Here is a 23,064-nt window from a genome sequence, read left to right as displayed (position 1 = left end):
TGGCGCGCTCTAGTTCGGAGCTGGAAGGTTGGGGGGGTCGAGGAGGCGTGGGTCCAAAGGGGGGGCAGAGCCCTCAGGCGCCCCCCCTCGCGCATGGGGCGAGGCGCCCCCCCCCACGGCTGCCTTCCGAGGCGGGCGGGGAAAGAACCGCAGGCGACCCCTCCTCTCCTTCCCCAAGGCCGGCGCTGTGTGTGTGTGTGTGCGCGCGCGTGGGTGAGAGGCAGCGCGCGCGTGTGTGTGTGTGTGTGTGTGGGGGGGGAGAGGCGGCGCGTGGCGGGCGACCTCCCCCTCCCCCCCAGCCTCCCCCCCCCCGGCCGAGAGGAGGCCGAGCGAGCCGCCGCCAATGCGCCAGGCTGGCGGCGCAGGAGGAGATGACGCACGGGGCCGCCGCGCGCTCCCTCCCCAAAAAGTGCTGCTGCCGGGCGAAGATGGCGGCAACTTGAGCGCAGGGCCCCAAGATGAGGGCGGCCCCCGGGCGGCAGGAGGCAGCCAGATCCGAGCCGCCAGCCGTGGGGGACGGGGCCCGCCGGGGGACGCAGCAGCAGCAGCAGCAGCAGCAGCCGCAGCGCAGCAGCGCCACAAGCCGCAGCAGCAGCAGCAGCATCTCCCTGCGTCTCCAAAGCAGCAGCAGCAGCAGCAGCAGCAGAGGCGTCGGCGCCGCTCCGGAGCCCCCTCAGCGACCCCCGCAGGCGGGCCTGGGCCGGGGCTAGGCGGGGGCGGCTGGGGGGCGGCTGGGCGCGCGCGCCATGAGGCGGAGGGCGGGCAGCGGCGGGCCGGCCGCCCTGGCGCCGCGAGGGCCCCCCGCGCTCTGACCATGCCCGGCTGACGGGGCAGGCCACGGACGGACGGACGCCCATGCCCGTGGGGCCGCCCCGCCCGGCCGCGGAGCCCCCCTCGCCGTGGAGCCGCCCGGGGCTGCGCGCCCCCGGAAGATGAGCCGCCGCCGCCGCCCCCCGGGAGGAGGAGGAGGAGGAGGAGGCGGCGGGGGCCGGGGCCGGGCCCGGGGGGCGCGCTTCGGCCCGCGGGGGCCCGACAAGCCGTGCGCCGACTCGGAGCGGGCGCAGCGCTGGCGCCTCTCGCTGGCCGCGCTGCTCTTCTTCACCGTGCTGCTCTCCGACCACCTGTGGCTGTGCGTGGAGGCCCGGCAGGTGGCCGCCGGGCCCCACCGGCACCGCCCGCCCCCCGCCGCCCCCCAGTGCTTCAGCCTGCCGGGCGACGCCGAGGCCGCCTGCCGCCGCCTGCAGCCCGCCGCCCCCCCGGCCGCCCCCCCGGCCGAGCTCTACCTGCCCTTCTGCAACGCCTACCCGCTGCGCGAGCTCCTCGCCGGCCTCTCGCGCCCCGACGCCCGCAACTGCTCCCTGGGGCCGCCGCAGGGCCGGGAGGACTGGCTGGGCGCGTGCCGCCGCTGCGTCCGGGCCTTCCAGCGCTACGACCGGCAGGCGCACGAGCGCTACCGCGAGTTCGAGCTCGTGCTCCAGAAGTACCTGCAAGCCGACGAGTACTCCGTCAAATCCGGCCCGGAGGACTGCAAGGTAGGCGGCCCCCCTGCTCGCCGGCCGGAGGGGCTCGCGGGCTCCGGGAGGGCAGAGGCGGCTTCTTCTCCGCGGGGCTCGGCCCGGGACTCCCGGGCGTGCCAAGGCGTCTCGGCGGGGAAGGCCGCCTGCGGTCCAGCGGGGCGCGGGGACGCGTGGGCGAGGACGGGGAATGGTGGTGGGGGGAGAACGGGGAATGGTGGGGGGGGGGGAGCGGGGGAGCGGGCTTGCCCCGGGCCGCTCGGTCGGTGCCTGGGCAGGGGAAGGGCGGCGGCGTGCCCTCGGCAGGGGGGCGCGGCGCGCCCGTGTGGACGCTCGCTTGGGCGGCAGAGGTGAAGCTCGGCGTCGCTCAGTGCTTGGGGTGGTCGCGACGGAGCCGGGCCCGCGGCTTGCCAGGGACCCTTTCTCGTGTTGGGCTCTGTGCGGACAGAGAGCCTCCTGAGGTCCGCCAGAGAAGAGAGCTCGGCCGCGGTGGCTTTCAACGTCGGGATGCGCGGCCAAGGGTCGCCGGAGCTCTTGCCAGCCTTCGCCGGGAAAGCTCTGCGCTGCCGCGTTTGAAAGTGTTTCTTGGGACCGGGAGTCAAAGCCTGGTAATTATCCGGGGAGTCCTGGAGACGGTGGTAATTGAGTCGTCGAGGAGAGGAAGTGGTCCCAGGTGGCTCTTTCTCTGCGTACCTTTGTGTTTCAAGTCTGCACTTGGAGGGGGGAAAAATCTCCGGAGTTTCGAACTGGTTCCAGAAGAATAGCTGCTGTTCTCCGGCGAACTGTGTTGGAAAAGCAATTGGTGCCTTCCTGATTGTCTTGTTTTTGTGTGCATGGCTAATTTCCCATTGTGGCTTAGCTACAGATGGTTTTTTTTTTCTGTACAGAAGGTCTCGTCTCATTATAACCCTGAATGCAGCACGGTATTCTTTAGCTGCCCAAGAGTTCTCGTTTGGTGCTTGGAACTCCAAGGGTCAGCAGCAGTTGTTAAAACATTGCCCAGCAGGCTAACTGGTTCATGCTGATTTCAACAGATTTTCCTTCCAAACAAGTGTGCTGGTAGCGTGCATATGCTTTCATTCAGACTGGGACCGCTGCATTTTAAGAGCTTGCCACCCTGATAGGACAGACCATCCAGAGAAGTTCTCAGATGGTCATGTCAGAGAGACATGATTAGGACTATTCAGTTTACTGTTCCAACTAACAGTACTGCTTGGTGAGAACATGTGCCTATTAAGGAAGTCAGATTGTCTTTTTGTTTCCTTTATAAGGCCCAATATTGTTTTCACAAGAATCATCATTGAGTGTATTACCTTTACTTACAGCCAAAAGGGTAACAATGCACAAGCTTTTAGAATGCAACAGTTTATGGGGTTGCAAGCACCAGTTCAGTTTGACTATTTTTTTTTTTTTTTGGTTTGGAACCAGCGAGCTACCTAGTGTTAAAGCAAAAGAAGGAAGTGCTATTTTAGTATCCTGAGTGGTAATCTTAACAGACGTTTCATTGGATCAAGATGTTGAGAGTTTTATGTGCTGGAATTACTGTCTGTACTTCGGCTGGTCTTTGTTGCTGTCCATGGTGCTGCGTATTTTGGGTGCTGTCCATGGTCCTTAGGCATATGACTATGGTGCTGCGTATTGTGGGTGCTGTCCATGGTCCTTAGGCATATGACTATGGTTGAAATGTAATGCAAATGTGTTGTGGGAGCCTATGGTCCTGCTATAATCAGTCCTTTAGTATTTGTAAATGTAAACAACAACGGAATACTGAAATATTTAATTAAGAAATGTGTTAGTGTATTAATCTATCCTGACTTCGGTCCAACCATAATTATTAAGTTTTGACACTTTCATAGTTTGAAACGTTTATCTCAGGAAAATGGGACTGTTAGAGATTGTGAAACATATGTTACAAGATCCTTGTAGTATATAATCGTTATGTTAGAGAACCCCTAGTATAATGTAAATAGGTGGCAGTTGTTATGGTGCAATGTTACCTAGGCCTTGAATAGAGCTTTAAATGCTAATCCACAGTATGACTCATTTAACTGTTTTGTGTGTCCCTGGCTACCTTTTACTGTACATTAAAGGAAACAGAATATTCCGTTTAGCCAGTTGTCATGCATTTAGGTAGCAAAGCTGTAAAAGCAGCCCCCCCCCCCCCCATTTCAGACAAGGGAGCATTTCTTCCAGTTTACTTGATGATAAAATAAATGATACTTAACTCTGTGTACCATAATTGTAACATTTGTATTCTTTCATGCTCTTCCTTCCTATCCAAGTAGCAATTGATCAGCATAGAAGTAGAAACCAAAGCATGCCTTAATGCCCTTTCTGAAAAGTAAAATATATTACGAGAGTAATATTGGCAACAGTAATTGGCAAATGCTCTTAATATTGCATCATTACTATGTTCCGTTATGAGCTGATTGTAGATGTTTCCTTTTTCTAGCCTACAATTTTTATGAATTAGTGTAATCCTATGCAGAGAGACTTCCCCAATGATTTTTGTGTGCTTAGACCTGGGTAATTCTGCAGTGGATTGCACTGGGGTTTCCTTTCTATGTCACAAGCAAGCCGTACAAAACTTTGTACTAATTTGTACTTTCTCTGTAGTAGAACTGTATTTTGCAGTTATAGCTCACTGTCCTCTCCTGTTAGAAAAATGTGAAGCATTTTAGCATATGAATGTGATGATCAGCATTGGATTTAGTTGATGCATTGGCTTGACTGGTTGATTTAAACGAAAGCAACAGTGTATTAATTAAAATTACATCTGATGTGGATAGTGTTAGTTATAGCTGTGTCATTTGTGAAATTACTTGGGCAACCCATAGTAACAGCACACTTATGTTTACAGTTGTTGTTCTAGTTGTTCCTGTCACATATGCGGCTGTAGTTGGATTTGACAGTGGTTTGTTGATTAGAAGGCACGTGCCATTGTCAATTATGGCTAGCTTTACCCAGCTGTAATCACAATTGGACAATTGTATGTCATACTATCATGAACTCATTCAAAGTGAAGAATGAGGACAATTATTTGCTAATTGCTATTATAGTTAAGTGTATTTTAATAGTGAATGTCAATAGTCAGACTTAAACAGAAAGATGCTAGTAGAATAGCTAAGAAACGATGGCTGCAATCCTAGAATCACTTTCTTGGGCCCTGTTGAATAAATGGGACTTGCTTCTGAGTAGACCTGCTTAGGATTGCCCCCTAAAATTTTCACTTTTAGGTATTTGCACCTTCATTTTAACAGTGTTACATTTATCTTGGAAACTCATGAGGAAACTTTCATTTTTGTAGTATCTATGTATTTATGCTATTTGTAGCCTGCTTTTCTTATGCTATCTGTAGTCTTATTGAGACTCAGGGAGGATTACAGAATGTAAATAAATGCAATCAATAAGATGATGCATCTAATAAGCATGGTAATAGGACTAGGAATAGCAGACATTTGAAATGGAAATGTTGTCTGAAGAAAGCATAAACATTAAATGTGACATGATAACAATGCAGTACATGGGAGTAGAAACAGTGCATTTTTCTGGGCCCATCTGTTATACTGTAGCTTTATTTCCTTTATTAAAATGTTCTATCAAACAATTCTGTGTCACATAGTTTGTGAAATACCAGGAGCTCAGGAGTCTTCCTGACCTCCTCAGGCAGGCCATTCCACAGAGGGCTTTGCTTTGATTTTTTTAAAAGATGTGTGCAGCCCAAGGGCATTATGTCACCTGGACAGGAAAGTGTGCATTTTTCATGGTCCTGCCCACAGTGGTGCCCTTTTCCTTCTGTTAGCCCCTTGTGTATGCCATTTTGCCCACTACTCCATTACAGGTAAAGAAAAAAGGTAATCCCCTGTGCAAGCACCGGGTCATTACTAACCCGTGGGGTGAAATCACAACCCAACGTTTACTAGGCAGACTATGTTTACGGGGTGGTTTGCCATTGCCTTCCCCAGTCATCTACACTTTACCCCCAGCAAGCTGGGTACTCATTACAGGTCTTTAAAAAAAATAACTGTGTATTCCATTCAGTTTGATGATTGGAGTCATAACTGAAGTGCTGTGGTATAGGCTGACGTTAGAAAATATGGTTGACATTTTCAGAACTTAAAAGAAAGCCTAATTAATGGAAAATTAAGGAAATGGGAAGTAAAACTTCCTTTTTTCCCTTTAAAGTCTCCTCAAAGAATATATTCAAGCCTTTCTTAAATCAGTAACTTATTTATAACTATAATTCTGTTATGGAATAAAGCAAGCTTCTGGGAGCTGCTAAGTAAGAACTGGGTCAGTTAATAAACTACCTGGAAACAGGCTTAAAATAAATAATTAATGTGAAATGTTTGAATATGTGAATTTGAAAATTATTGCAGATATACTTTTTAATTTAGATTTAGATTTAAAGTTGTCATCTTCATCGCAAGGCCACTTTGTTCTATAAGAAATGGAGATCTGCCTCAGTAACATCTTTGTTTATACAGTTGTTTATACAGTTGTATACCATCATCAGACAGTAACTAATAGCTCTTTGCCTCCCTACACCATCAAGCATATTGGTCAGAGGAGGGAATTAAAGGCAGTTGATTCACTCTACAACTCATAATCCTCCTTACCTGCAAATTGAGGTGACTTTACGTGGTGAATCTGGCACCAGTGGCAGGTACCAAACTGCTAGGGATTATACCTTCCTTCAGTTTTGGGAATGTTCCTGATGGGACCACCAGGTTCCCTCCTCTGTGTCACCAGATTACTAGCCTTCAGTAGATCATAGGGCTTAAATATTTCATATTTTCTTGTTGAAATATCCATTGGTTCTCGTAGGTTATCCGGGCTGTGTAACCGTGGTCTTGGTATTTTCTTTCCTGACGTTTCGCCAGCAGCTGTGGCTGGCATCTTCAGAGGAGTAACACTGAAGGACAGTGTCTCTCAGTCTGAAGTGTTACTCCTCTGAAGATGCCGGCCACAGCTGCTGGCGAAACGTCAGGAAAGAAAATACCAAGACCATGGTTACACAGCCCGGATAACCTACGAGAACCAATGAACTCTGACCGTGAAAGCCTTTGACAATATGTTGAAATATTGTTTTTCTCATTCTCCTTTATCATGTTTTCTGATCCGCATTGGCAAGAGTCACTATAGTTTTATATTTAGTGATCAGGGATGTCTAAGCCTGAGAAGTACTCAGTGCAGATGTTTGTATTCACTACTGAAGTCTTCAGACTGAAGACGGTGTTCACTTTCCTTCCCTCTGGAGAAAGAAAGAGCCATTTCCTGCCTCCAGGGATTGTGGGTAGGAGACCTACTTGACCTCATCAGCCTGCTCAAAGGACTGTCTTGGGAACTAAACCCCTAACATATTACAACAAAGTCATTCTTTTTGTATTCTAACATTGGAGCGAAATACAGTGGGTCAATACTCATAATAAAAAATTGGAATGTGTAAGACCATGTGGGGTTCATGTGCTTTTCTATCTCCTTCTCTCATATGCACTAACATTTCATTGTTAAGCCATTGCATTCCCAAATACTTTTCTTTACCATGTTTCAAGACACAATTAGATATAGGTGCATTGGATTCATTTCCTAATCACAGTGCCCTTTTCTTAAACCTTACTGATTAATACCATTGAAAGCAAGCATGGAATATTATTCCTTTAAAGGTAAAGGTCCCCTGTGCAAGCACCGGGTCATTCCTGACCCATGGGGTGATGTCACATCCCGACGTTTACTAGGCAGACTTTGTTTGCAGGGTGGTTTGCCAGTGCTTTCCCCAGACATCTTCCCTTTACCCCCAGCAAGCTGGGTCATCATTTTACCGACCTCGGAAGGATGGAAGGCTGAGTCAACCTTGACCTGGCTCACTGAAACCGACTTCCGTCGGGATCGAACTCAGGTCGTGAGCAGAGCTTTTGACTACAGTACTGCAGCTTACCACTTTACCAGTTATAAAAATATACTTAGATCAGTCCCAGATGTTATGCTCCTTTGACAATATGAATTGATACATACAGGCAAGTGAATTCTTTTTGGGTTTGTGTCCATGAATGGGCTTGGCTATTATCTCTGTATTGGGTAAATACTGATCTGGATGTGACCTACACATGAACATATGAAACTGCCTTATATGACACATCACTCATCTGTCTAGCCCGGAAGTGTCGAACTCATTTGTTACGAGGGCCGGATATGACATAAGTGTCATTTGGTCGGGCCGGGCCACGCCTCAGCAGCCCAGATCGGGACTGCAAGCTTCCTTGGCTGGCTTGCAGGTTGGATAAGAGTTCTCCAGGGGCCGAATATGGCCCCCGGGCTGTATGTTTGGCACCTCTGGTCTCGCTCATTGTTGTTTGCTCTGATTAGCCATAAGTAGAAGCCTATGTTTGCTACCTAATTTCCATTTCAGGTGCCAGGAACTGAATCCGTTAGCTGCACACAAAACATTTTCACTGAGTTATGTGGAACAACTGCAAAGTGAAAGTTGACATTGGAATGTATAGGAGGCGACACCTTTCTTTGCTATACGCTCTGCTTTCACTTCTTACTGGAAAGTCCTTTGAGCAAACGCATCCCGCTTCTGTTTCCTGCACCCGGTGGATATGGCTCACAAAGATGAGTTTGAAACTAGATCAAAAGCAAGCACGGCTAAATTAATACATGTTGTGGGGGAGTTGCAAGTGTCATGACAGAGGAAGTCTGATTTGATTCATATGCTTGCTTTAATGCCTTGATTCAGTGAAACTTTAAGATTTCTCATTGAATATAGTGATCAGTGAATCACATTCCTAAAGAACAGCACGAGTAGTGAATCAAATATTTAAAGAGCAGCAAGAAAACATATTCAGAAGGCAAAATATTTTTAAGGCCTATGCGTTAGTGGAAAATAAGGGATCGTTTTACTCATGAGCAAGTAGTAAAGATTAATGTTGTAACTGATTTTGAGAGTTAATATATTTTTATTTTTCTTCCTTGTTATATAAGAAATAAAGTTCAAGATAAAGGCATCATTTAAAAAAATGTATTGTATAAAAGTGTAAAAATACAACAGGAACACAGTACTGATATCTTTATTATACTACAGATGGTAAAAAAGGACAGCTCTCAGAATCTTATAATTGCACAGTATGTTAAACATTAGGCTGTGTAAAGATAATAAAGTGATTATTGATCATGCATAACGTTGCTATTATTAATAGTGCAACCTTTCTAACCTGTTATTTGAAAGGGGTCCACAGAGATGGTTGTTAGGTCATTAGTGGAAATCTCTGGCAACCAGCAGGAAAAGCCCCTCATTTATTCTATAATAAGAATATTGGTAATACAGAAAGATAGACAATGCCTCTGTCAAAATGGTACCAGATATCAGTGTCAGGGGTTGAAGGGGTAGGGTTGCTATGGCCCATATGTATACACAACATATAAATACAGACTTTTCTCTTTTAAAACCTCCTAGTTGAGCAGTAGGTATTAAAGTGACGCAATCACTTAGACTTTGTGGAAAAGGAAGTGAGGAAATCGAGTCTCTGGAACAATAACTGGCTACCAAAAGTTTTATCTGACATTGTACTCCCTTTCTCCACTTAATCATCACCACAGCACCCTTGTGAGGTTAGGCTAGGCGGAGAGATAGTGATGGGCCCAAGGTCACCTGGCGGGCTTTTGTGGTTGAGTGGGAGATCTGAATCTTGTCATCCCAGGTCCTATTCTAACATCCTAACCACTATGCTACATAAGCTCTTGTGTTGCAGAAACAGGAGTAAATACTGCCATCTGAGACTTTCTGCAGTGAATCCAATTTTTTGCCATATTTGGCTCCACATTGTCTTTCACACACACACACACACACACACACACACACACACACACAACAGTTGACATGTTATTGGATCCACAACATGTAGGACAACCTCAGATGTTGCTGTGTGACAAGTTGTATCTAAGGCACAACCAAGGCAGAGTCCTGTGTATTACATTGCCATTGGATTTCCAGGCTCCGCTCTTTTCCCAGATACTTTAATGTAGATTTAGACCATATCTAAACATTTCTGAAAGTCTCACACGTTAAAAAAAATTAAAATCCTGCAACGGAACTTGTTATTTTCGCAATGTCTATTTTTAAAAGTGCATTTGCACTTTAAGCAAACTTATTGCAATAAACATTGGTAATAGTTCATACTTATTTAATGCAGCATTTAAAACAATTCCACAATACCCTGTTAATAATAATAATAATAATAAAAAGACATGAGAGGTATTTCTGATCCAGAGGGAAACGAAAAATCATTTTTAAGCTGGCTGTATATTCTAATTATAGCAGCTGTAATCTTAAAAAGAGAAAGTACGTCCTGCCTTTAAACGGTATTCTGGTTTATTCTCAGTTCTAATAAAAGGATTTTTAAAAAATACAATCCAGCATATAAAAGGCATATTGAAAATGTTGAGCCCTGGCTGACAGCTAGTTTTTGAGACACTGTGGCAGGTCCAGATCTTTCCTTGGCTGGTAGCTTGCTAGTAAACCTACCTGGGGCTCCCTTTCCTTATTGATGATGAATGACGGAGGCAGCAGGACAAGGATTGGGCACGGGTAAGTTCTATGAAGCAAGGGTACATTCGAGAATCCAGTGCATTCTTACTTTGCTGGGGGTCGAATGGCCATGGTAGGTCAGTGGTAGCGCCTGCTGGTGTTCTTTTTGGCCTGGCTGCTGGTGCTTCTTGCGCAGGATCGGAGTGCGTTCTCATTGTATATGGGGAGTGATGCTGGTAAGAGAAAAAGCAAACTTAAGACACTTACCATTTTACGATCTGGCTGGTAAGAACAGTTCCACTTCTTGTTCCACTCCTTAAATATTTCTTCACAAGCTATGGTCATTACAATGCAATCCTAAACAGAGTTACAGTCTTCTGTGTGCATCGATCTCAGTGGGCTTAGCCAGGTCTACCTCTGTTTAGGATTGTGTTGTATGTCATTTATGTCAAGTTCCAGTAAAACCAACAGGGAATATGTGGATGTGTGATCCATAAATCATTTACTGTAATGTAGGCCTGTTAAAGTTAATGAAGCAAGACGAGTGTCCCCCAAGCCTAACAGTTTGGTTTTATTTTGATGAGCAGCAAGTTGTTTATGAAAAACTATAGTCTACAGGATAAGATGTTCTTTTGAATCAACCTTCAAAATTTATTTTGTATCTGATAAGCATTCAGTTTCAAAACAAATTTTGATGCTGGCTTTCATTTTATATGGAAGGTTTTGAACAACTCTTAATATATATTAAAGCAAACCATAAAACTTAATTGATTTATCTCCCAGATTAACCACAATGGAGTAACTGAGTTATAAACATGAAGCTACAAACCACCAACATTTAGTAATGTGTTACTATGACTGTCTTCCTTAAGTATGAACTCCAAGCTGGAGCTTGCTAATATATTTATATGAGTGATTGACAAGATGGCCTGTTCTGTTTAGACTTTGCTTCAAAACAAAATGAACATACAGAGAAGCAAAGCAGATAATGAGATGGGCAGAGTATCTGAGCTTGTATGTTACTTTCTAACTTGTATTCATGATATTTTATTGTGGGATGAAATGTTCAGTCCTCTGCATTTTGCTCAAAATGGGTTCATGTGCAGGAGGGTATACAGGTTACATTCACACTTCTGTTTTCAGAAATATTTTATTACATTGTAAAAGGAAATCTTTCCGGATTTATCTATTCCTTAGAAGACCTTCGACTGGGAGTTGAAGCCCTTAGTAAATATGAATAATACGTACCTGCTAATACTGTGCCACAAAGAATTACTTGGGAAAGAGTGTACCTGTCTGTTATCCTAAGGTTCTGCTATATCATGGGATTGGAAGTCATAAACTGCAAACCAGCAGGCCGTAGATGCTTGTCTGACCTTTATGTAATAATAGTATAAAATCTGCAGTTTGATAGTTTACTTTGCTTCTTCTCAGCTGCAGTGTACCTTGTAATGGAGACTCACTTGATACCGCTTGAGCTGTCTTGGGCTGCTTCCACATGAAAACGATTCTCTGTTGCTGCAAAGGCAAAGGCCTTTGTAAGGGCAAGGGAGCATCCACATGGAAGTTTTCCTCACGCTTTCTTTGCCTCATCCCTCCGTGACTGCTGTTAACCATCCCCTCCCACCAATAGAGGTGCTTTTCAGGCTTAAAAAATTAGCCAGAGCAGTATAATGTAATAATATTATAATAACCTATTGCAACAGTATTTGTTGATTTTTAAAATAGTATGTTTCTAGCCCCTTTCATTGCTGAGTTATAAGGAGAAATGTGCAGCCAGCACCTTCTTTTAAAAAAGAGCCCTTTTTCTTTTAAAAGCTCAAAAGCTTGGAACTAGTATATTGCTGCAATAGATCATTATAACACTATAGAGATCATTTGTCACTGATTTTTTTTTTTAAAACCAAAACCCACTGGTGAGGGGGAAGGAAATGGTGGTTGCTGGGACTTGGGTAAGGAAATGGCACCCCTGTAGGTGAGACCTGCAGAAGTACACATCTTTTCATCCACACAGCATCCAAAGGGTCTTTGACTGCAATCTTTCCAGGGATAGTTGAGAAAACACAGAAACGACAAACAGCAGACATTGTCATGGGGCTGCTCTTAAAAAACAGTGTTGCCATAAGTAAAAGTAAAAACATCTGTGTCCTTTCACAGGCTGCAGCCCACCATCAGCTAAATATGCTATTTCTTATTTGCTATTTCTTATTTTAAGGAACAGTCCCTTGTTTATTTCAGAAATCTCAGAAGAGGTGCATTGTATCTGCATAAAGCTAATTTAATACATTTACGAGGATATTATTTTTTAAGAAAGTACCGGCAATGTTCTGACACTAGTAATACGTCGTTTTCTTATGGCATTGCAATGTGTTCCTTGTGTTGGAGCTCTTTGGGTGGCAAAGCTACCATCAGCGTCCTGTTAAAGGAAACCGGAAAAAGTTACTGGCAGGCTGGTCAACAGCTTGTGCTTGGAGCTCCTTGGCTGTGTCTGCCCCTATGCTTGTATCCGTATTCTATTTCTTCTGTTTCTTCTTCTTCTGCCTTGATGTGGTCGGTCTCTTAGCTATCTCTTTTAGCTTATTGTTGGCTTAGAATTCTGTGCTGTTCAATCTACTGGACTGATTGGCCTCCTCATATGAAACTGCTTTATACTGATCCAGACCAGTGGTGTCTCAAGGTCAGTGTGACCTGCAGTAGGGTTGCCAACCTCCAGGTACTAGCTGGAGATCTCCTGCTATCACAACTGATCTCCAGCCGATAGAGATCAGTTCACCTGGAGAAAAAGGCTGCTTTGGCAATTGGACTCTATGGCATTGAAGTCCTTCCCCTCCCCAAACCCCACCTTCCTCAGGCTCCACCCCAAAAAACTCCCACTGGTGGCGAAGAGGGACCTGGAAACCCTAACTGGCAGGGACTCCCCAGAATCTTAGGCTGGGAGGCTTCATATAATATGCTACCTGATGCTTTTAACTGGAGATGCCAGGGATTGAACCTGGCGCCTTCTACCTCCAAAGAAGGTGCTATACTACTGACCAATGGCCCCACCCTCTGGCCAACATCCTGCCCACACTTACTCCCCCTTTTCTTACATGACCCACATCCCACCCTGCCTTAGCAGCACAGAAGTGCAGCTATAGTGATATTATGGGAGACAGTCTTATATAAAAGGGCAAACATGTCACAAATATTCAATTTGTTTGTTGCAAAAAGGTTAAAATGTTGCAAGGATGCAGATAATACAAGAGAAAATGTTTTTTGTTGCTGCATGAATGATGAGGATCTGATCAAGGATAAATGCACAGTGAAGTCATCAAAGGCATTGAACATTTCTGTACTGTAACCAGAATAAGAGTAAGATTTGGGTGTACTAGAAGTGCAATGTTTATCCTGAATTGTGAATTTTAATATGAGGCCTAATTCAAAGCAAATATGTTACATTTATGAGGCTTAAATTCTCTTGGAAGTATTTCTACTTACCTCTTAACTGAAACTGTAATGAACAGGCTCATTTGTTAGTATAAGCAGGACAAGAATTAAGCTTGCATTTATTTTATATATTTAAAAATGCAGAACTAACAGCAGAATTTGTGGGCTGATCATTCTGTGGGAACTTTGCTACATAAAGCCAGCACTTCTGGTTGTGAGTGCCAAGTTTTCTGGTTCTCTACCAATGACAGTAATTTACTGTTGACAGATTAAATGTGGTTCCTGCTCTTCCTGCCTTGTGTAACCTTGATCTTTCCCTCTTAGTCTATCGATTTCCCCCCCAGACATTTAATGGCAAAATATGATGCACCTCATTTGTTAAAAGACAGGAAGGGAAATATTTATGAAGGGAAGCTCACCAGAACGAATTCCTCCCCTTTGAAATGGCTGAATAACCCAGATGATTAGACAGGTGGCAACGATATTTTGTAAATGAGAGTTATGGGATGACCACAGGCGAGCCAGACTGGGGCTGTATTCAGATGTTAGTTACGGCAAGGTGACATTAACCCTGAATGTACATTCACTTGGCTTGATGCTTGGCTCACACACAGGCCTCTCTCTCCCTTTCTTTCTCTTGTGTCACAGCATGTATGATGAAATAATTCTGATTCCAAGCTATCTCTGTTGTTGATAAGATGGAAATACAGGTGTGTGGCTTAAGTGGAAGAACCAGAATTAGTTTAAACCAGGATTCCTTCATTGTGTTTCACCTGAGAAGAGAGGGGAGAAAAGGGAAGAGTGAGAGACATGCATTGACCTGACATTAAGCTAGGTTTGTGCAAATCCAGGCCCTGTTAACATCTTATAGTGAACTCATGTACAACTTGCTTGTACATACATATGTATGTATACATACTTATGTGTATGTGTATTCATATGTATATGTATGTATATACATATGTATGTATACATATGTATGCACATGCATATGGAAGATAGGGCTATTCATGGCTACCAGTCAAAATGAATACTAGTCATGATGCATACCTATTCTCTCTAGTATCAGAGGAGCATGCCCATTATATTAGGTGCTGTGAAACACACTAGTCAAAATGGATACTAGTCATGATGCATACCTATTCTCTCTAGTTTCAGAGGAGCGTGCCCATTATATTAGGTGCTGTGGAACACAGGCAGGATAATGCTGCTGCAGTCGTCTTGCTTGTGGGCTTCGTAGAGGCACCTGGTTGGCCACTGTGCGAACAGACTGCTGGACTTAATGGGCCTTGGTCTGATCCAGCATGGCATTTCTTACGTTCTTATGAAAAAGAGCTGTGGAAACACTCATCAAAATGAATACTAGTCATGATGCATACCTATTCTCTCTAGTTTCAGAGGAGCATGCCCATTATATTAGGTGCTGTGAAACACACTAGTCAAAATGGATACTAGTCATGATGCATACCTATTCTCTCTAGTATCAGAGGAGCATGCCCATTATATTAGGTGCGGTGGAACACAGGCAGGATAATGCTGCTGCAGTCGTCTTGCTTGTGGGCTTCGTAGAGGCACCTGGTTGGCCACTGTGCGAACAGACTGCTGGACTTACCGGTAATGGGCCTTGGTCTGATCCAGCATGGCATTTTTTACGTTCTTATGAGAAAGAGCTGATGCGTGTTCACTTTACAAATGAAACTAGGGACCAGTACTTAGATAAATGTGTGGATAAATATTCAGCCGTAAAGATACTACATGTGATGTGAGAATTACTCAATGTGTGTATAAAGGGCAAGTGTACACTCATACATATGTTCACTGTAACTTGTGATCAGGACTATTGACTTAATAGTGATGTGATGACAGAAAGCTGCCAAACTGAAAGCATGCGTAAGCCAGAATATCTAAAAGCAGACTTTCATCTGGGTGACCAGATCAGCAGTGAGATAAGTAAAACACACCTGTCCCTTTTCCTCTGGTGCCACATAAGAGAACATGACACGTAGACATTAAATTTAATATTTCCATGTTTTTAAAAAGTAACCCACACACCAATCCATACCTATGTTCATGCCAAACATTGAGAAACAGCTAGGGATCAAAATCAGTATAGTCCTTTCTTACAGGCAAATGTCTACATCCTTCACAGTAGCTGCTTATAGTATAACTTGCCCTCCCAGAATATGTTAGTTTTATGGGCAGGCCTGAGCTCAGTTGTCAAAACGAACACGGCTAGAATGGAATTGTCAGATGCCGTGACATTAACAAAGCCACAGTGCCCTCTCTGACAAGATGTCATCCTAACAAGCTAATTACTGCACTTCAACATACTGTACAGTGTGTGAAATCTAAAAATGGTGTGTAGTTTGAAGAAATGAAGAAACATTACATGTTAAAATGAAGCAATTAACCTGCACGGAAGGGAAAATCACACTACTTAAAGCACACCAATCATTTCTGAAGCGCAGTAAGCAAGTAAAATAATTTCCTAAGTAACTTTTACGAAAGAGGTCACAGCAAGAAGACCAGGAAGGCAATAAATACACTCTTACCAATAAATACACTCCTACACATGAAGCTAGCTGGGTGACCTTGGGCAAGTCACAGCTCTCTTAGAGCTCTCTCTCAGCCCCACCTACCTCACAGGGTGTCTGTTGTGGGAAGGGGAAAGAAAGGTGATTGTAAGCCGGTTTGATTCTTCCCTAAGTTTGATTCTTCCCTACGTGGTAGAGAAAGTTGGCATATAAACTCCAACTCCTCCTCCTCCTCCTCCTCTTCTTCTTCTCCAATGTGGGCTGGCATTTCTATCTCAGCATAACCTGTAAAGAGGGATTGTTTGGAAGATAACACGAACAACAACAATAATGTCTATGTCCCCACTATACGTCCCCACTCCAACTGTTTCCCTATGACTTTATTCTGTTTATCAAAGGTCCTATTTCATTTAGATGTAATCAAGTAGTAGGTACAGTGATTATGGCAGGGGACCCTAATGTGTTGCCCATGGGGGCCATGACACCCATTGACACTTTTCTTGGTGCCTACCAAGTGTTTTAAAAAAGTAATTGGGGGCAGTTGGAGTTTTTCCCTAGCTAGGTTTTTGATTGGCTGTTAGAGATTTGATTGGCTGTGCAGATTTTTAAAAAATGTTGTTTAGCAGCAGCTGTCACCACCGCACACGGATCTTCACTGTGTGACTGAAGGTAAGCTTCAGCAGCCATTGTTGGCAGGCTTCACCTCAGGTGGCAACTGTTAGTGTGGCTGCTTTTACCATATTGTGTCACAGTGCATTCCCTAAGGAGAGTTACTGCGGTCTAAGCCCATTCATTTCACTGGGCTTAGACTGGAGTAACTCTCCTTAGGGAATGCACTGTCAGACTTCCAAAAGTGCCCACAGGCTCAAAAAGATTGGAGACCCTTGCGCTATAGGTTTGCTTTCACATTCTCATAGGATTTCACTGGTTAATAACATGTATTAATCCCAATGAAGGAGTGAAATTAACATAGCTCAGCTTGGCTACTTCCTTCAACATTCTGTTGCATGCTTTGGCATTGCTGCCGGTTTTTTTAAAAGCGTATTTCTCTTTTAGACACTCTGCAAAGTCAAGTGAAAGGAAATGGGCTTAAAAAGCCCTAACTGGCTTTAGGATTGCACTGTAAATCTCTCTGTTTCTTTTATGAACCTCCAGAGAAGTTTATGTAAAATACTTTCTCCACGGTTTAATAGTCTTATCATACTTGGAAGAGGAATGAAAGATTATCTACCTAGAGTGGAAATTAAACACTCCTTTGTGTACGGAAATTTCTGAAGTTGTAATTACTTAGTTGCTTTGGTTATGGGGGGCTTTCCCCATGTGTTATGTGACAAGAAGCCCAGGTTTGTGATTGAGTGTTCACTTGACAGTGAGATGCAGCTAGCCTTGGGCATGTGAAGGTACTATATATGTGTTTCCAGACCTAGGTTTCTCTGTTTTTATATCCACATTTATGATCTGATTAGATGAGACATTAAATGTGACTGGGGTTGGTGTTTCCCAGCTTATGTTTAATGTCTCATCTAATCTGGCCCTTAAAACTAATAATGTTTGAGTTCACTCTAAGTTCATCAGAAAAATGCAAGGATTTCAAGTTTTCCCCACCTCCTTGTTGGTTAACCTCTTCATATATTTTCCTAGTTGCCTAGTTTTTTTTTCTCCCTCTCCCATAATACTAGAACACGGGGTTATGACATAAGAATGAGACGTTGCTAAACATTTAACATAAAGCATAGGACTAGGAGTCACTCTTTTGAACTGCAATGGTGCAGTCAGAATATTGTTGCACGGTCTGAAGAAGCTAATTGTACACAACGCGAAACAAGAGGCAACCGGGATCTTGTTACATCTTTGTGTGCGCTTTATATGAATTTTGGATGGATCCACATTCAAATATATAGCTGCTTTTAGCCAAATGAGAGATATCGGCAGGAACGGGATTCCACCTTTGTGATTGGATCAGTCTACATCACCTGACCGCGGAAGTAGTGCGGGTTACAGCGATCCCCACAATACTGCTTACTCGTGAGCAAGGACAGTGCTGCCGGCATTTGGTTTTTCCCAAGGGATACTCATCAGTGTTAAAGATTCTGATAAGTGTTTGTATAGTGAAGTTTAACTGTATTCAGAACTTATAATTTTGTTGTTGTACAAGTTGTCAAGACAAGTTAAAAGGTTAAAATTAAAATAATATACACTTGGAGAAAGAAACTTTGTAAGAAAGAAATATATTTATAAGGAAAAGTTGTGGTAGTGTACTGAGATAATTCCCTTAGGGTTGCACAATTTCATATCAGTACACCTATTTATATAGTTATTACAACCTCCAGGTTGTAGCTGGTGATCTCCTGATATTACAACTGATGTCCAGCTGATAGAGATCAGTTCCCCTGGAGAAAATGGCTGCTTTGGCAATTGGACTCTATGGCATTGAAGTCCCTCCCTTCCTCAAACCCCTCCCTCCTCAGGCTCCACCCCAAAAACCAGTGGTGAAGAGGGACCTGACAACCCTAATTCTGAAGCAGTACAGTCTTGAGAAAAACATACTACATGCTTCCCCCCTCCCCAATGTATGAATCACTGTTTAAGTATAAGTACTTCAAGTGATACCATTCTGTGGCCATGCCTTTCATTTTTCGACATTTGTATTTACCCACATTATTCTGCTCACTCAGGAAGTCATCTGCCCTTTATGTTTTAAGTGTCTGTAAATTTTTATCATCTTCCTGTTCCGCTCCTGTTGTGCAGATGCTGAATAAGTCCTAGTATATGAAGCTTGGAGGCTTTCGGCTATTACCTTGAGGCAGCTGTACTCAGAATTGACCATTTATTTCTGCTCTTTGTTTCTTTTCAGTCTTTTTTTTTTTTTTTTTTACTACTCCTCCAAACACTCAGTTAAAAATGAGCAGAGATCGTCCACATTGACAGCTGACAGGCCTGGAATTATTCAACCTGCAGTTAAAGCAGTCGAACCTTGCTACAGAAGATGAAACTGTGGCTTGTACTGTTACAGCTAAAGCAGCATTCTGCACTTGATAAGTAGGGCAGAGCCACCCACCTCTGTGCCACTTGTCATTCAAAACTCTGATGCTCAGAGCTCCTGCATTCTCCTAAGATAACTGGTTGAGCTGGTGTCGTGGTTAAGAGCGGTGGTTTGGAGCAGTGGACTCTAATATAGAGAACCGGGTTTGATTCCTCACTCCTCCACATGAGCGGCAGACGCTAAACTGATGAACCGGGTTGGTTTCCCCACTCCTACACATAAGGCCAGCTGGGTGACCTTGGGCTAGTCACAGCTCTCTCAGCTGCACCTACCTCACAGTGTGTCTGTTGTGGGGAGGGGAAGGGAAGGTGATTGTAAGCCGGTTTGGGTCTCCCTTAAGTGGTAGAGAAAGTCAGTATATAAAACACCTCCACCTCCACCTCCACCTCCACCACCTCCTCCTCCTCCTCCTCTTCCTCCTCCTCCTCTTCTTCTTCTTCTTCTTCTTCTTCTTCTTCTTCTTCTTCTTCTTCGGGAAGCTGTTAATGGTACAGCATACTAATAACTGCTGCTATAGTTCTGGTTGGACAGTTCTGGTTGGATGAACTCTAAATTCGATTGTGTGACCTTTGGCATTTCTGGTTCATCTAGGTACATATCCTAGTACTGATTCCAGCAGCTCATCCATTTTTGCACCCTTCATGATAGCCTGAAAACTAGCAGCTTTTCCACCACTGCTAGCGATTTGCTGGTAAAAATGAAATCTCAATGATGGGGTTTTGTGATAGTGGCCCTTTGTATAGTTGACTTTTACACAGGCTTAGACAAATTAATCAGAGATAGGTCTGTCTATGGCTAGCCATGATATGTATGAATTGAAACTTCATGTCCAGAGGTAAGGTACCTTTGAGTGCCAGAAGCCAAGAACAAATAATACAAGATGGTTACTCTCAATGTGCTGCTTGTTTGGCTGGCTGCTGCAGGAAACCGTATGCTGGATAAGATAAACAATGGTCTGACCCATATTAAGGCATTTGTATTCTTGTGTTATGTGAATGCCTTTTTATGTTTGAATGATGTAAAGAAAAAATTCTGAATACTGATGAAATTTTTCCATTGGACCGTTTACAAGTCCCTATGCCTTCAGGCAGCATTTAACTAGACAGACAACAGTATCATGTTATTGGAGGACTGTATGTTGCTGCATGCTTGTTTCTATCTGTAATCCTAGGCAGAGTTATACCTGTCTAAGTGTGTGGTGTTGGAGGAGAGTGTTACGGATACTGTGGACTGCCAAAAAACAAATCAGTGGGTTATAGATCAAATCAAGCCTGAACTGACCCTAGAAGCTAAAATGACTAAACTAAGGCCGTCGTACTTTGGTCACATTATGAGAAGACAAGAGTCACTGGAAAAGACAATAATGACAGGAAAAGTTGAAGGCAGCAGGAAAAGAGGGAGACCCAACAAGAGATGGATTGACTCAATAAAGGAAGCCAGGGCCCTCAATTTGCAAGACCTGAGTAAGGGTGTTAAAGATAGGATGTTTTGGAGGACATTGATTCATAAGTTTTTCTTGAGTCAGAAGCCACTTGACGGCACTCAACACACACACACACACACACACACACACACACACACACACACGTGTACTGAAGTCAATGGGTTTATAAGAGTGTGGCTTGTTTAGGATTGTACTGTATGTTCCATATGTATGTTGGTATTTATTTGTACAACTGTATTATCCTTTTTTTTTTAACTTCCAAGAGAATGCAAGGTATATATTTTCCCTTTAATTCTTAGGATGTGAACCTGCCATCCATCATCACTAGCCATATTAAAAAAAACAAAGCAAGTCTTATACACGTTTTCCAAAAGATCGTCATGTTTGGATGATGCTCAGCGTCAAATTCTGCATGCATTGATGTGTTTTTTTAGAACAGAGAAAGTCTTGAGCTTATAAGTCATCAGAAAAATATCTTTCACATAATAATCAATTGTGATCAAAGTTCTTGCACCCTGGTGTCAGTTCCTGTTCTATTGGAATTCTTCATTGGAAGAAAGAGTAAGGATATAGTGTAAATATATTCAAATGATTGTATGCTAGCTGGGCTCCTAAGGGTTTTGAATGTGTGTCCTTATATTTTGGGGACCAAACTTGAGGCTATTGTAGAATGAGTGGATTTCAGATTGAGTTTGAAATTATTTACAGAACAGGAATGCCCAGGAAGAGGAAACGTGATGTATAGAGTGCAATCCTGAAGGGGGCATAGATCTGCAGCTGCCAGGAGTGGAGGAGATGCACTGCCTCCTCAGAGGCTTCCCAGCCACCGCAGAGGGGAAAAAAGCATTTTTTTTAATTTAAAAAGGAAAAAAGGAGGAAATGCCACCAAAAAAGGTGGGGCAGCCCTGCCACTGCTCAAGGGGGCGTTCCCGGGGCGAAAGGGCGGTGGAAGCTACCTAAAGGCATCTCTGCCCCTGGGAATGTCCCCCCCCCCATGCCGGCACCAGCTTTCCCTTCCGGGAAAGCCCTGCTGACATGGCTGGGCTGGCAGCAGGGGCTGGTGGTGCCCAGATGCTGGCATGTTTGCCCCCACACTGGTGTAGATGCCACCTTATTCTGTGATAAGGTGGCACCCATGCCGGCATGGAGTCATGCTGGCCCCAAAGGAGTTTTGGCCCCCCTCAGGAATGGGCTGCCCATTGCCATTTCTGGTGGCAAATCCATGCTTATCACCACATCGAACTCTGTGCTAAAGTGAGAACCATAAAATAATGAAAATAATTATTTCCTCCAATAGCATCTAGTTGCTGTTCTGCTTCTCTCCCGCGCCTAAGTAACTCCTGAGTGCTTTTGAGACTCTGAAGAATGTTTAACGCTTCCTTTTTATTTCCCCCCTCCCAAGTCATTTTGAGGAATAGAGGTTTTAATTTAAGGCTAACACTTCAGGCTATTGAGGATGTCTCAGCTTCTCCTACTTGTTCCAAAACCATGAGTCAGAGCTGCACCAGCTGCTCTGTTAGTGTCAGCTTCCAGCACCAAACCGAAGTAGGGAGCGGTTAGTCACATATAAAAAATGCATAGGAATGGATGTGCATCCGTATGTCACCACAGAGATGTCAGGCTGGCATCTCTTCAGGCTCCAGTGCACCTGACAGAGATGTTTGTAGCTTCAGGAAGATTTTATTCTACATAAATGCGTGATTGGTGGGCTTGACTACGGTGCCGTCTACCCGTAACTCAGTTGTCTTCACTTTTTGCAGATCTAGGCCCCCACCTTTGAATCAATAGCATGAGTCCAGGGGAATTCAGTAGATACAACTCTACTTTCACCTGCATGACCAAACTGAACTGCCAACATTTGCTCTTCTGTATTACTGCTGAAACCTAGAAGCCTTGTCTTCCTTTGCCTCCCATCACCCACACTGGAGAGAAAAGAAAGAAAGATGGGCATAAATGAGGGGGGGGGGTAAATTAATGGTTCTACACAACTTACAAAGTCAAGGACCTTCCTCTTGTGCAACTCTTTTTCTTGCTGTTTCTTGTCTTTTGTACACGCGCGCACACATACACACAAAGAGTTGACATTAAACTGAAAATATAAATCCATAATTGAAGAAAAGGTGTGTCTGTATGTAAAAGAGAAAGTGGTGCCCCCCACTATTTCAAAAATGTTTTGATATTCTATGGTCTTGTGCAAGATTAGGATTTGGGAGACCCAGGTTCGAATCCCCACTCTGCCATGGAAGCTCACTGTGTGACTTTGGACAAATCACTGTCTATCAGCCTAACCTACCTCACAGGGTTGCTGTGAAGATAAAGTGGAGGAGAGGAGAATGATGCAAGTTCCTTTGGGTCCCCACTGGGGATTAAAGTGGGGTATAAATAAATATATAAATAACACTGAGTGCTGGCAGGTGGCTTTGGGCACAAGTACCAGTGAGAAAGCATTGTTGAGCTGCTCTTTATTATTCATTTTAAATTATCTTCGTTCCGTTGTCAAAGTCTGAACAGTTGTTGGATTTTGTAAAATCAAAGCATGATTCATATAATTACTGTATTATGATTAGCTTTATTAA

At 44.1% G+C, this 23,064-nt stretch overlaps 1 protein-coding gene across 1 annotated transcript in view; it reads left to right on the top strand.

The window, feature by feature from the left end:
- Positions 1-1,025: 1,025 nt before the first annotated feature.
- The window catches only part of NALF1 (NALCN channel auxiliary factor 1), a gene marked incomplete at its 5' end in the record, with an annotated part of 432,644 nt that continues 410,605 nt past the window's right edge, over positions 1,026-23,064 (top strand). Inside the window, one exon of the mRNA XM_056862145.1 lies at positions 1,026-1,532. Coding sequence (XP_056718123.1) covers positions 1,026-1,532 — 507 coding nt within the window. The remainder of the gene's footprint in view (positions 1,533-23,064) is intronic.

This window comes from Euleptes europaea, chromosome 16 (assembly GCF_029931775.1).
Source record: "Euleptes europaea isolate rEulEur1 chromosome 16, rEulEur1.hap1, whole genome shotgun sequence".
NCBI classification, from domain to species: Eukaryota; Metazoa; Chordata; class Lepidosauria; order Squamata; family Sphaerodactylidae; genus Euleptes; species Euleptes europaea.
Note: the sequence above shows the minus strand (reverse complement) of the source record. Positions and strands in the feature narration are given on the sequence as shown.